The sequence below is a fragment of the Mauremys mutica genome, chromosome 4, assembly GCF_020497125.1.
Source record: "Mauremys mutica isolate MM-2020 ecotype Southern chromosome 4, ASM2049712v1, whole genome shotgun sequence".
In the NCBI taxonomy this organism is placed as follows: Eukaryota; Metazoa; Chordata; order Testudines; family Geoemydidae; genus Mauremys; species Mauremys mutica.
In genome coordinates, this window is record NC_059075.1 from 161,888,984 (window position 1) to 161,903,011 (window position 14,028).

General features: G+C 61.8%; 2 protein-coding genes across 3 annotated transcripts; one reads left to right on the top strand and one right to left on the bottom strand.

The window, feature by feature from the left end:
• Positions 1-1,927: 1,927 nt before the first annotated feature.
• LOC123369776 (cardiotrophin-2-like) lies at positions 1,928-5,055 on the top strand. Of its 2 annotated transcripts, XM_045015726.1 has the most exons (3): positions 1,928-2,037; positions 3,066-3,202; positions 4,496-5,055. In XM_045015726.1, the coding sequence occupies exons 1-3, from the start codon at positions 2,022-2,024 to the stop codon at positions 4,952-4,954; spliced, it is 612 nt and encodes a 203-aa protein (XP_044871661.1). In that variant the 5' UTR covers positions 1,928-2,021; the 3' UTR covers positions 4,955-5,055. The 2 variants fall into 2 exon arrangements, with proteins under 2 accessions (XP_044871661.1, XP_044871660.1); XM_045015725.1 differs by lacking the exon at positions 1,928-2,037 and having other exon boundaries at positions 3,020-3,202.
• A 3,322-nt stretch (positions 5,056-8,377) lies between these two features.
• LOC123369777 (cardiotrophin-1-like) lies at positions 8,378-12,541 on the bottom strand. The gene is made up of 3 exons (XM_045015728.1): positions 12,390-12,541; positions 9,836-9,972; positions 8,378-9,476 (listed from the first exon to the last, which is right to left on the bottom strand). The coding sequence occupies exons 1-3, from the start codon at positions 12,403-12,405 to the stop codon at positions 9,021-9,023; spliced, it is 609 nt and encodes a 202-aa protein (XP_044871663.1). The 5' UTR covers positions 12,406-12,541; the 3' UTR covers positions 8,378-9,020.
• Positions 12,542-14,028: the final 1,487 nt, after the last annotated feature.

Below are 14,028 nucleotides of genomic sequence, written 5' to 3' on the forward strand. Positions count from 1 at the left end.
ACAGGGTGACACGTGACTCATTTCCTGTCCTCACCATGAACAAAAAAATAGAGGGTCTGTGTCAGGGGCTTCAGCAGCAGTTGGGGGATGTGGGGGGAGAAGGTTGGTGTGGACCCCATCACTGGGGTAAGAGGGGGCTATAGATTGGGTCTGCATTTGTGTGAGAAGACTAGAACAGGTGCTAGAAATAGAATATCTCCTATATGAAGCGGACGCTTGCGTTTCTTATTTGTTCTGCTGGTGCCTCTCAATCCTGACCCACAGCTCTCCCCACTCTGACCTACTAGGCTAGGGGTGGGCAAACTTTTTGGCCTGAGGGACACATCTGGGTGGGGAAATTGGAATGTACGGCCGGGGGGGGGGGTGAGTGCGGGGTGTGGGAGGGGGTGTGGTGTGCAGAGGGGCTCAGGGGTTGGGGTGGAGGAGGAGGTGCAGCATGGAGGAGGGGGCTCAGGGAAGGGAGTTGGGGTGCAGGGGGTTGGGGTAGGGGACTCAGAGCAGGGGGTTGGGGTGTGGGGTGCAGGAGGGGTTTGGGGTGCAGGCTCCAGCCAGGTGGCACTTACCTGGAGCAGCTCCAGGGTGTCAGTGGCCGGCACCAGGTCCCCTGCGGCCCCTGTGGGGAAGGAGGGGCAGAAGGCTCCGCACACTGTCCTCGCCTGTGGGAACCTCCCCCAAAGCTTCCATTGGCTGTGGTTCCCTGTTCTCGGCCAATGGGAGCTGCGGGGGCGGCGCCTGCAGATGAGGGCAGCGCGTGGAGCTCTCAGGGGCTGCAGGGAAGTGGTGCTGGCCAGTTCTGCCCACCCCTGTACTAGGCCCTACTCCACTCCCAAAGCCAGGAATAGAACCCAGGAGTCCTGGCTCCCAGCCCCCCGCTCTAACCCACTAGACCCCACTCCTGAACCGGCACCCAGGCTAGAACCCAGGAGTCCTGGCTCACAGCCCCCTTCCCCCCCCCCCGCTCTAACCACTAGACCCCACTCCCCTCCCAGAGCCAGGGATAGAACCCAGGAGTCCAGGCCCCCCACCCCCTCTCTGCTGGATTCTTTCCTGCCCCCCAGGTTGCTTTGTGGCTGGAAACCCGATCTGGCGAGGACGTGCAGAGACGCCAGTCGCCGCCGGCTGGCACGGCCCGGGCACTTATTATGTCTGTCACAATGGGACCCCTCCCTGCCCCCTTCCTCATTCCCCCCCCCGACTCTAACTGCTTCTCATCCCACTTTTCTTCCTTGATGGCAGGGTCCTGGCCTCCGGTGCCCCCTTGTGGGGTGGGTCAAGCCCTCCACTTGCATCTGCCCCAGGGGCCCCGTGCTCATGGCTGGCTGAGGGGCTGTGGGTCCTGGGGCGACCTGGGGGAGGGGCATATAGGGATGGGAGGAGGAGGGGGACTGGGCGGAGTGGGGCTGGGGATGGAAAGCCAGGACCGGGGACGGGACAGAGAAGGAGGAAGAATCTGCAGGGTTAACCCCCCCCGCCCCCACCTGCATGTGGCTTTGGGACTTTTCAGGCTGGGGTGTGGCCACCCCCCAGACGCAGGCTCACGTTCCCATTCCTTCATTCCTTCCTTCCCTCGCACGAAGCATTGTGCAATCGCCACCCACACACCTGCCCCCCCCCGACTCCCTGCCCCATGGCACACCCTCCCCATCCCCCCTCCCTTCCTGGAACCAGAGTCCAGAAAACCCAGCTGCCTTCCCCGCCCCCCGCCTGCTCCTGGCAGGAGGTGTCGTGAGGAGGGAGGGGGACAGGGCCCGACCTGCCTATAAAGCAGCCGCATCCCCTAGGGCTCAGGTAGCAGAAGAGACCTGGCCCAAGAGGAGCCCCTGGGAAGCTCCCAGCCGAGACAGAGAATTCAGTGGGGCAGGTGCTGGGATCAGCCACCAGGGGGCGACAGGAGGCAGTGCCGGGATCAGCCACCAGGGGGCAAGAAGAGGCGGTGCCCGGATCGGCCACTAGGAGGCGACAGGAACATAATTTGGAGGCCACACCCCGATTGGCACCCGCTGGATGCCAGGGCTCCAGAGATGCCTCCCACTCTAGGTACGTGCCCCTGCATCAGGCCCCTGGGGAGGATTTAACTGAGCTTCCAGCCCCGCTGCCCTAACCAACTACACCCCCACTCCTTTTCCAAAGCCGGGGATGGAACCCCGGAGTCCTGGCTCCGAGCTCCCCCCTCTCTAACCCACTAGATCCCACTCCCCTCCCAGAGCCAGGGATAGACCCCAGGAGTCCTGCCCTGCCCTGCTCTAACCACTAGACCCCACTTCCTTTCCAGAGCCAGGGATGGAACCCAGGAATCCTGGCTCCCAGCCCCCCCCCCCAGCTCTAACCCAGTCCCCTCCCAGAGGGTAATATACAACGCACCGTCTCCAATCCGGACAGGTGTGTAACTCCTGTTCTGGATTTAGTTACTCCTCGTCAATCTGCCCATTGACAGCTGCAGGGGCCCAGTTGGGAGAGTCACAGGGAAATCCCGGCTTGGAGTCCCGCTCTGCACTGGGCTGGGGACCCAGCATGCAGCCTAAATAGCAGAGAGGCCAGATCGGGAGTCCATCAAGTGGCACAAGCCGGGTATAGCCAAGAGCTAGGGGGAGGTGGAACCCCAGCAAAGGTGGAAGAGGCTGCTGGGGGAGGGGCCTCTCATAGCCCGGAGCAGAGGGACGGTGGGGGTGGTGGGATCCCAGCAGCGGAACTAGTGACTGCCATAACCCAGAGCAGAGGGCTGGTGGGAGAGGTGGGATCCCAGCAGCGGAACTAGTGACTGCCATAACCCAGAGCAGAGGGCTGGTGGTAGCGGTGGGATCTCAGCAACGGAACTAGTGACTGCCATAACCCAGAGCAGAGGGCTGGTGGAAGCGGTGGGATCCCAGCAGCGGAACTAGTGACTGCCATAACCCAGAGCAGAGGGCTGGTGGGAGAGGTGGGATCCCAGCAGCGGAACTAGTGACTGCCATAACCCAGAGCAGAGGGAGAAGTGGGATCCCAGCAGAACCATGTCTCAGGCTGAGGGAAGGGCAGGCCAATGGCTGACTCCCCTACTAAGCCTCCCCTCCACCCTACTCTTGCAGCCCAGAATCTGCTTGTGTCCCTGGTCCTGGTCCAGCTGGCCCGGCCCGACCCCAATCCCAGTGCTAGTACCATCTACCAGACCTACAACCTGGCCCGGCTGCTGCAGACCAACACCACGAAGCTGCTCAACACCTACGTGAGTGCTGGGCCCCCAGGGTGGGAGGGGGCTCGGAGGCCTCTAGGGCCATTCATGGGCAAGGCTGTGTGTCTGTCACGGAGGTCACAGAGTCCGTGACTTTCCTTGACCTCCATGACTTCTGCAGCAGCAGCAGTTTGGATGTGGGAGGGGGCTCAGGGCTGGGGTAGGGGTCCGGGGTGGCGCTTGCCTTGGGAGGGGGGCTCCCCGGCTCCCACCGGCATGTCCCAGCAGTTCCTAGGCAGAGGGGCCAGGGGGCTCCATGCGCTGCCTGCCTCCGCGAGCACCGCCCCCGCAGCTCCCATTGGCTGCAGCTCTCAGCCAATGGGAGCTGCCGAACCCGGCGACTGCGGCAGCAGGAGCACGCGGAGCCTCCTGGCCCCTCCGCCTAGGAGCTGCTGGGACATGCCAGCCCTGCCGGGAAGGCAGCCTGCCAGCCCCGCCAACCTTCCCTCCCCGAGCACCAGGGTGGGTCCCGGGGCCAGTCGCCATTGCCTGGCCCCCTCGCACCCAGCACCATTGCTGAATTTTTGTTTACTGCCTGGGAACTGTCCATGACCTTCCCTAAAAAATACCCGTGACTAAAACACAGCTTTATTCATGGGTCAGGAGCACCCCTAGAGGGGACAGGCCCCTGTCCCATTCCCCGCCCCCTGAGCCAGCCGGTTCCCCGCCCGCCCGGGGAAGACACATATGAATGATCTAATCCAGTCTCTTGGTGAGTCCTCCAATGGCCTTGTCCTTCCGTCAAGGTCCTTCTCCCCCTGACAATGCGCGCGGGGGGGGGGGGGGTGCGTGTCACATTTTGGCCGCCCCGCCTGGAGCCCCTTGGCACCAGCCCCAAGCTGCCAGCTCAGTTCACGCCCAGCTGAGCACCCAGCCAACACGCTCTCTGCAGCCTGGAGCCCAGCCAGCAATTTCAGAGCTGGGGGGGGGGGGGTGTGTGCCGGTACGACCCACCCCTGGGAATGCCAGGGTGCCGGGTGGTGATGGGGTACGGTCCGAGACCCCCCTCCCAGCCCCATGGGAATTCCCACCCCAGGCATCCCCCCCAGAGGACCCAGTTCTCTCCCCCCTCCCATCCTGCCTCTGCATGTCTATGCAGTCCCCATTCCCGGGATGGGGTTTTGGGGGGGTTGGAAGGGGGTGTCGAGGGAGGAGGTGGGGTCTCTGTGGGGAGGGAATGGGGGGATTTGAATCAATCTTGGGGTGGAGCTGGGGGAGGGGGGCAGGGACTGCGGGAGGACAGCACATGCCCTGACCGCCCCCCCTTTTCTGTCTCCCCCCCACCAGCTGAGCGCCCAGGGCTCCCCGTTCAGTGACCCCGGTTTCAGCGCCCCGGGGCTGCGGTGGGCCGGGGTGCCGGTGGCCACCCTCCCGTTCCTGGCCTGGCGCACCATGGGCGACGTGGAGCGGCTGGCGCGGAACTATGGGGCCTACGCCACCTTTGACGCCTTCCTCCAGCTGGTGTGGGACGACCAAGACGAGTTGTGCCCCAACTGCTCGGAGCTGCTGGCCATGCTGGGCACTGCCCGGGCCCGCACGCGAGGTCTCCTGGCCAACCTGACTTCCATTATGGCTGCCATGGGCATCCCGACGCCCCCGGCCACAGACCTCTTGACCTCAGAGGCAGCTGGCGTGGGGGCATTTGAGAAGAAGTGCCGGGGCTACGTGGTGTGCCGGGAGTACCATGGCTGGGTCGACCGGACTGTGCGTGACTTCACCCTGCTCAAGGCCAAGTACCCGGCCTAGGGGGCGCCACCATGCCAGGCACTGTCTGTGAGCATAGAGACCGGACCATGCGTTTCCCCTTGGCCTAGAGGATGCTTCCTGTTGGTTGGGCCAATGCACTTCCTGTTGACTTATAGACCGGGCCATGCACTTCCTGTTGGCTGGGCCATGGATTTCCTGTGATTCTATAGTCTGGGCCATGCACTTCCTGTTGACTTATAGACCAGGCCATGCACTTCCTGTTGGCTGGGCCATGGATTTCCTGTGATCCTAAGGACTGGGCCATGCACTTCCTGTTGGCCTAGTGGATAGCCAATGCACTTCCTATTGCCTATGGACTGGGTCATGCACTTCCTGTTTGTCTAGAAGATGGCCAATACACTTCCTGTTGGCTTGACCAGGTGCTTCCTGTTGGCCTAGAGAATGGCCAATACACTTCCTGTTGGCTTGACCAGGTGCTTCCTGTTGGCCAGGAGGATGGCCAATACACTTCCTGTTGGCCTATGGACTGGGTCATGCATTTCCTGTCAGCCTAGTGGATAGCCAATGCACTTCCTGTTGGCCTATGGACTGGGTCATGCATTTCCTGTTAGCCTAGTGGATAGCCAGTGCACTTCCTGTTGGCCTAGAGAATGGCCAATGCACTTCCTGTTGGCTTGACCATGTGCTTCCTGTTGGCCAGGAGGATGGCCAATACAATTTCCTGTTGGCCTATGGATTGGGTCATGCATTTCCTGTCAGCCTAGTGGATAGCCAATGCACTTCCTGTTGGCCTATGGACTGGGTCATGCATTTCCTCTTAGCCTAGTGGATAGCCAGTGCACTTCCTGTTGGCCTAGAGGATGGCCAATACACTTCCTGTTGGCTTGACCACGCCCTTCCTGTTGGCCTCTGCTTCAGGGATCCATCACGTGCAGGGGGCCCAAATAGGATTGCTGGCCTACTGGTTAGACCACGCACTTCCTCTGGGCCTGAAGGACAGCTGATGTGCTTCCGTGGCACATGCACTTCCTGTCCTAAGTTTCCGATCAACCTTATTTCCTCCCCTCCATAAGAGGGATAAATGAGTCCAAAGGTGGGGGGGTTTGTTATTGTTGTTTTGCTCAGGGTCAGTGGATTTTTCTCCTCACGTCAGTTCTGGCCCAAACTGAGATGGGGAGAGATCCTTTTGTGCCAGATGTGATGATAATTATCAGAACAATAATGGCCAGCTCTCAGCTAGTGCCGGTCATCCACAGATCTCAAAGCGCTCCACAGGGGAGAGCGCTGTCTTTACCACGTTTACAGACGGGGAAACTGAATCACCCGCAGGGGACAATGAGTGACCTGCAGAGCCGGAGTAGAACCTAGGAGCCCTGAGGTCCATGGCTTTAAATCCTAGGCCACAAAATCCATTACGTGTGTGTCAAGAATATTAATGGATCATTCAATGATTCCCTGTTCTGTTCATTCCCTCTGGGGCACCGGGCACTGGCCACTGTCTGCACACAGGATACTGGGCTAGATGGACCTTTGGTCTGGCCCAATCCAGCCGTTCTTATGTTCTAATATAGATTTTAAAACCCATTGTATTTATATCCAAAAAAACCATTTATCTGGATTATTTATATTATTTAACAGAGGGGGGAACGTTAACTTGAATTTGGGGCTTTTAATACTTTGGACACCTCTTGAGTCCACATCAAGAGAAAATTACTGTAGGTTTGTTGAAGGGAACCCAAAGAACTGTACAAGAAGCACTTTATAAAGTGATGTGAGGCACCGAGGTGGGAATCCAAGCCAGTGCTGAACTGCAGCTGGCTCTGGGGTGGGGCAGCTGGAGACCAGCGGCTCAGGAACGCTCCAGGAGGATGTTGCTAGCCCTAAAATTTGATGCCTTAAAAATCATGGTCAAGTCTTGCTACCTGTGGAATTTTCTTGGATACTGTATTAATTTATTGACTTTTGTGGATGTCGCTGCTTGATTGTTACAATAAGCCTAGATGGTACTACTGTCCAACACTTGTCTCTCTACGTTGTGTATCTGCTCAGGGTTGTTATTCCAGGGTGGGTGCGTAGCAGCACAGATAGAAAGAAAGTTGTCTGCCTTAAAAACATGGGCTACTTCTGCCTGAGCTCAGGGGAACCGCCATTAGCAGTACGGGGAATATGAAACATAGTGGAGCAATTTTGATTCTAGCCCGTAGAGGGCCGTAGTCTTTCTTTCTTTCTCATATGCATACACCGAGACGCAAACACAGCCCCACTTCACCCCACCAGGGGGCAGTGCTGGAATTCCTATAAACTCTCACGGCTCACCCACGTCTCCTTCTCTGCCATTGCGTCACGGGAATTTCTGTAAAAGGGGTTTCTTCAACATTCAATAAAAGCTGTTTTTTCTGACATAATAGGCTTGTGCAGGGATGTCTCCCCAGCTCTGGGAGGGGAGTGGGATCTGGTGGGTTAGAGCAGGGAGGCTGGGAGCCAGGACTCCTGAGTTCTCTCCCCAGCTCTGGGAGCGGAGTGGGGGCTAATGGGTTAGAGCAGGGGGGCTGGGAGCCAGGACTCCTGGGTTCTCCCCCCAGCTCTGGGAGGGGAGTGGGGGCTGGGAGCCAGGACTCCTGGGTTCTCTCCCCAGCTCTGGGAGGGGAGTGGGGGCTGGTGGGTTAGAGCAGGGGACGCTGGGAGCCAGGATTCCTGGGTTCTCTCCCCAGCTCTGGGAGGGGAGTGGGATCTGGTGGGTTAGAGCAGGGGGGCTGGGAGCTAGGACTCCGGGGTTCTCTCCCCAGCTCTGGGAGGGGACTGGGGGCTGGTGGGTTAGAGCAGGGGGGCTGGGAGCCAGGACTCCTGAGTTCTCTCCCCAGCTCTGGGAGCGGAGTGGGGGCTAATGGGTTAGAGCAGGGGGGCTGGGAGCCAGGACTCCTGGGTTCTCCCCCCAGCTCTGGGAGGGGAGTGGGGGCTGGGAGCCAGGACTCCTGGGTTCTCTCCCCAGCTCTGGGAGGGGAGTGGGGGCTGGTGGGTTAGAGCAGGGGGGCTGGGAGCCAGGACTCCTGAGTTCTCTCCCCAGCTCTGGGAGGGGAGTGGGGGCTGGTGGGTTAGAGCAGGGGACGCTGGGAGCCAGGATTCCTGGGTTCTCTCCCCAGCTCTGGGAGGGGAGTGGGATCTGGTGGGTTAGAGCAGGGGGGCTGGGAGCTAGGACTCCGGGGTTCTCTCCCCAGCTCTGGGAGGGGACTGGGGGCTGGTGGGTTAGAGCAGGGGGGCTGGGAGCCAGGACTCCTGAGTTCTCTCCCCAGCTCTGGGAGCGGAGTGGGGGCTAATGGGTTAGAGCAGGGGGGCTGGGAGCCAGGACTCCTGGGTTCTCTCCCCAGCTCTGGGAGGAGAGTGGGGGCTGGTGGGTTAGAGCAGGGGGGGCTGGGAGCCAGGACACACTCATACCCCTGGCAGCAAACTCCCCACACTTTGAGCTTCTATTAAAAATACTTTATTAATAATTACGACACTGTGTTTTCCGGTAAGAATATACCACAGTATGAACTAGAGTTTGGGGGATGGTGGGGGTGGGTCAAAGGCCCCCCCCTGCCCCTCCATATATATGGGTGGGAGGTCCCCCAGTATTGGGGGGCAGAGGGGACTCCTCCTAGCCCCTCTGCATAATGTCTCTATTGAGAGGGAGGGAGGAGTTTGGTCCGATCCCCCCCAGAGTTCAGTGGGGCAGGGCCCCTTCATGGGAGTGTGTGTCTGTGGGATCCCCTCCCCCCCCAACCAGGGCAGGAGTTGGGGGAAAGGAGACCCCCCAGGAGTTTGCAGTGAGGGCTGGGGAGGAGAGGGTGTGAGAGTCGGAAGTTGGAGCAGGGGGGGCAGAGGGTTGTGGGGGTCAGATGGGGGAGCAGGAGGTTTCTTGGGGGGATGGTTGGGGCAGGGGTACTTGGGGGCAGATGCAAGGGGGGTTCATGTGGAGGGCAGGGATTATCTGAGGGGCAGATGGAGGACAGGACCTGGGGGTTGACAGGAGCAGGGGATATCTGTGGGGGGAGGCAGGATCCAGGGTTCCCGGAGGAGACAGGTGGGGGCAGCGGTATCTGGGGGGCAGGGGGGAGGATAGGGGCACTCACACTGGGTACTTGGTGCGGAGAAGCCCGAGCGCCTCGTGGCTCCGCATGGCCCAGTCCCGATGCAGCCGGCACACGTGGTACCCGCTCAGCTTAGCCAGGAAGGCGCTGGGGGGTGGGCCACCCAGGCTGGAGGAAGGAGGCGGGGGGCCTGGCACCCCCAATGCGCCCATGATCCCCTCCAGGTTCCCGACCAGCCCCCGGCACTGACGGGCCGCAGCCTCCAGCTGCCGATGCAGCTCCGAAGCCAAAGGGTTGAGCTCGGCCTGCTGCCGCAGCACGGAACCCAGGAGTCCGGGCAGGGTGGCGTAGGCCGCGGCAAGGTGCCAGAGCCGCTTTCCGTCGCTGAGCGCCAGCCAGGCCTCGGGGGGGACAGAGGGCGAGGGCAGCCCGGGGACTGCCATGGCAGGGGGTTGAAAATCTGGACTGCTGAATGGCTCCCCTTGGTGACGCACCTGGAACGGAGAGACACCGAGTCAGGACTCCTGGGTTCTATCCCCAGTTCTGGGAAAGGAGTGGGGTCTATTAAATTTAATATGTGAATTGCCACCATTAGGTTCAAGAGTTAGCAGCGTGGGCCAGCTTCCCGCTCTCAGAGCCATCGTGTCAGGCTCTCCGCAGACTCAGGCGGACGTCATGGTTTCACTCAGGGTCCCAAAGGGCGTGTCGCCACATGGTCCCCCCTGGGATTGAAGCCAGGGAATTGAAAAAAAAACCCTGTAGACAACTGTGTAACAGGGGACAGCGAGACACACACAGAGGACTCTGACCCTTCCAGCAGGGGGCAGCACTACCCCCCCTCCCCAATGCTCACATATTCTGCCAGCAGCTGTTCAGAGCAGTGCTTCAGCAGCACCGTCAGGCGGTGAGTTTGCTTGATCTTGGTGGCTACTTCTTGCTGGGAGAGGGACGAGGAAGAGGAGGCAGAAGAGAGCAGGTTGGCGCGATCCACTGGAGAGAGGAAGTGAACAAAGAGTTTATTCAACTCATGCCCAGAGCTGCAAGCCTTTGGAGCGAGCTCCTGGGCTCAGAAGCCAGGTAGAGAGAAAATTCATCTTAGGAAATTCCCCCATGGAAAAATACTGCTGAGATGCGGCCACCTCTGGGGTGGGGCAGCTGGGGAACAGCCGCACACAACGGTTCCTTCCATCTGCCTGCAGCACAGCGCCTCCTAGGGGCATTGGGGCCATGTCCGGGGAGAACACCCCCTGCTGACCCATTCCCCTGCCAGGTGTCAGATGCACCCCACCCCCTCTTGTAATCAATGTATTACCTCCCAGTCAAGCACCAGAGATCCCATTGTCCTGAACCAACGCACCAGAACGGAGCAGTGGCTCCCTTGGAAGGGAGGAAAAGTCACCACAGAGCTGGGGAGAGAACCCAGGAGTCCTGGCTCCCAGCCCCTCACTCTAACCCACTGGCTCCCACTCCCCTTCCAGAGCTGGGGAGAGAACCCAGGAGTCCTGGCTCCCAGCCCCCGGCTCTAACCCACTGGCTCCCACTCCCTTTCCAGAGCTGGGGAGAGAACCCAGGAGTCCTGGCTCCCAGCCCCCGGCTCTAACCCACTGGCTCCCACTCCCTTTCCAGAGCTGGGGAGAGAACCCAGGAGTCCTGGCTCCCAGCCCCCGGCTCTAACCCACTGGCTCCCACTCCCTTTCCAGAGCTGGGGAGAGAACCCAGGAGTCCTGGCTCCCAGCCTCCCCCGGCTCTAACCCACCAGAGCCCCTCTGTCTAACCTCCCCCTTTCACTGATCTCTGAGCATGATGAGCTTGTGCCAGGCAGTGCCCATGCCCGCCCCCACTCTCAGGTAGCTGGTCACGTCCCAACCATCAGCCCCCCGCCAGGTTCCCAGCCCGACCTGTAGCTACGGCGATGCCCCAACGGCCCGAGAGCCTTGCCAGCCCCAGCCCTGCACTGTGCTGGGCACCCGCCCAAGCCGGAGGAGGTGGACAAGGCACAGCTTGGGACCCTCCTCCACCTTGGGTGATGCCAATCTCCTGGGGGAGTTGCCAATACTTTGTGAGTTCTCTCCCTGGCTCTGCAAAGTCTAGTGGTCAGAGGGGGGCCGGGAGCCCGGACTCCTGGGTTCTATCCATGGCCCTGGGAGGGGAGTGGGGGCTGGTGGTTAGAGCGGGGGGGGGGCTGGAAGCCAGGACTCCTGGGTTCTCTTCCCAGCTCTGGGAGGGGAGTGGGGTCTAGGGGTTGTGGGCGCTGGGAGCTAGGACTCCTGGGTTCTGTCTCCAGCCCTGGGAGGGGAGTGGGGCTTAGTGGTCAGAGCTGGGAGCCAGGACTCCTGGGTTCTATCCCTGGCTCTGGGAGGGGAGTGGGGTCTGGTGGTTAGAACAGAGGGGGCTGGGAGCTAGGACTCCTGGGTTCTCAGGAAGGGAGTATGGCCTACTGATTAGAGCAGCCCTGGGTGGTCGCGTTGGTGGGTCTCGACGAGCACGTCACGGCCTTTTGGTTCAAGACCTGACCACGCTCGTCACGCTCGGTCCCTACCCAGATGCCTCTGGCGCCCAAAGCTCCACCAGTGAATCATTAGCTAGGGGCCACCCCAGCCCGGGATGGAGCCCGGAAGAGCCGCCTTGCAGGCAGGTGCTGGGCGGACAGCGGAGTGGCTGGCCCCGCAGAGACGTCCCCGGGGCAGGAGCTGGTGGGTGGACAGAAGGGGGTTAGCTGGGGTGACCAGACAGCAAGTGTGAAAAATCGGGACGGGGGTGGGGGTAATAGGAGCCTATACAAGATAAAGGCCCCAAAATCAGGACTGTCCCTATAAAAGGGAACATCCGGTCACCCCAGGGTTAGCTCTTGGAAGGGAAGGGGGGGGGGAAGGTGGAAGAAGACGTGGGGGTGGGGGCCAGAAGTGCCCCCCTTGGGGACGCCAGGCCCCTCGCCAGCCCACACCCCGGCCCATCTAAGCCCTTACTCCTGCCCCCAATTCAGCACTTCCACTGTGCCAGCTGCCGCCCCCGCCCCCTGGGGACCCAGGAATGTCCCCCAAATGGTGGGGGGGCTGAGTCATACACTGCTGGGGGCAGAACCCAGGAGTCCGGGCTCCCAGCCCCCCTGCTCTAACCACTAGACCCCACTCCCCTCCCAGAGCCTGGGAGAGAACCCAGGAGTCCTGGCTCCCAATCCCCCCTCCTGCTCTAACCCCTAGACCCCACTCCCCTCCCAGAGCCGGGGAGAGAACCCAGGAGTCCTGGCTCCCAATCCCCCCTCCTGCTCTAACCCCTAGACCCCACTCCCCTCCCAGAGCCGGGGAGAGAACCCAGGAGTCCTGGCTCCCAGCCCCCCTGCTCTAACCCCTAGACCCCACTCCCCTCCCAGGGCCCGGGAAGGAACCCAGGAGTCCGGGCTCCCCTACCTGTCAGCACTTCCATGCTGCCCCAGCCGCGCTCACTTGTTGCTGCCCGGGAGAGGCCAGGCTGGGGGCGGGGGCCCCGCGTTTATATCCCCTGCCAGCCCCCCCCTCGCCCCCGCCCCCTTCCCGGACCCGCGTGGATGCCAGGAGGCTGAGCTCAGCGCTAACGCGGCCCGGCCGGGGGGCGCACCCCTGGGGGGGCGGGGGGGTGATCAGCCCCTGGGGGCGGGGGGGCGGGGGATGATCAGCCCCTGGGGGCGGGGGGAGGGGGCGGGGGTTGCTCTTTGCTCCGCTCCCCCGCCCGGGCCCGTCCCTCCATGTGCGGGCGGTGCGCGGGGGGGGGCCAGCCTGGGGCATAAACACATTCCTGAGCCGGCTTAAAGGGGCCGCGGTGCGCCCGGGCCGGGGCGGGGAGCAGGCTCTGTGTGTCCGTCCCTGCGCCCCTCGGGCCTCCCCCCACCCCCTCCATCTTCCTCCCGCCCCCATCCACCCACCCACCCCCACGCCCTCTCCATCTTCCCCCTCCCCCATTCACCCACCCCCACGCCCCTCTCTTACCCCATCCACCCACCCCCTCTCCATCTTCCCCCCTCACTTACCCCATCCACCCCACCCCCTCTCCATCTTCCCCCTCCCACCCCCACACCGTTCTCTTACCCCACCCACCACCCCTCCCCCATCCACCTACTCCCTCTCCATCTTCCCCCCGCCCCCATTCACCCACCCCACACCCCTCTCTTACCCCATCCACACCCAACCCCTCTCCATTTTACCCCCTCACTTACCCCATCCACCCCCACCCCCTCTCCATCTTCCCCCCACCCCCATTCACCCCCCCACCCCTCTTACCCCATCCACCCCACCCCCTCTCCATCTTACCCCCTCCTTCTCCACCCACCCCCACACCCCTCTAACCTCCCTCTCTATATTACCCCTACCCCATCTACCCACCCCCACACTCCTCTCTATATTATCCCTACCCCATCCACCTCCCCACCCTTCTCTATCTTAATGGAGTGGGGTCTAGTGGTTAGAGCAGGGGGGCTGGGAGCCAGGACTCCTGGGTTCTCTCCCCAGCTCTGGGAGGGGAGGGGAGGGGACGGGGGTCTAGTGGTTAGAGCGGGGGGGCTGGGAGCCAGGACTCCTGGGTTCTCTCCCCAGCTCTGGGAGGGGAGGGGAGTGGGGTCTAGTGGTTAGAGGGGTGGGGGAGGCTGGGAGCCAGGACTCCTGGGTTCTCTCCCCAGCTTGGGGAGGGGGGGGCTGGGAGCCAGGACTCCTGGGTTCTCTCCCCAGCTCTGGGAGGGGAGGGGAGGGGAGGGGAGTGGGGTCTAGTGGTTAGAGGGGTGGGGGAGGCTGGGAGCCAGGACTCCTGGGTTCTCTCCCCAGCTTGGGGAGGGGGGGGCTGGGAGCCAGGACTCCTGGGTTCTGTCCCAGCTCTGGGAAGAAGTAGTACATTTAACTCTTTTCTTCATGTCCCTCACTCCTTATATGACCCAGACTCGTGTAACACCACAGAGACCCCCCCCGCCCCCCGGAAAGCTACGGCAAGCTCTGGCCTGACTCCTCTGCGGCTCTTTATTTGTGACACGTGCGGGAAGAGCGGCAGAAAGGTACAGGGGCCACCTGAGCGTCAGCCCCCCCC

Excerpts from the sequence above, each read along its gene's own strand:
- LOC123369777 (XM_045015728.1), bottom strand. Across the intron at positions 9,477-9,835 it reads AACAGCTGCTGGCAGAATAT|GTGCGTCACCAAGGGGAGCC; the intron begins GTGAGCATTGGG and ends TCTCCGTTCCAG.
- LOC123369776 (XM_045015725.1), top strand. The coding sequence starts at position 3,020 with ATGGCTGACTCCCCTACTAAGCCTCCCCTCCACCCTACTCTTGCAGCC. Across the intron at positions 3,203-4,495 it reads CGAAGCTGCTCAACACCTAC|CTGAGCGCCCAGGGCTCCCC; the intron begins GTGAGTGCTGGG and ends CCCCCCCACCAG.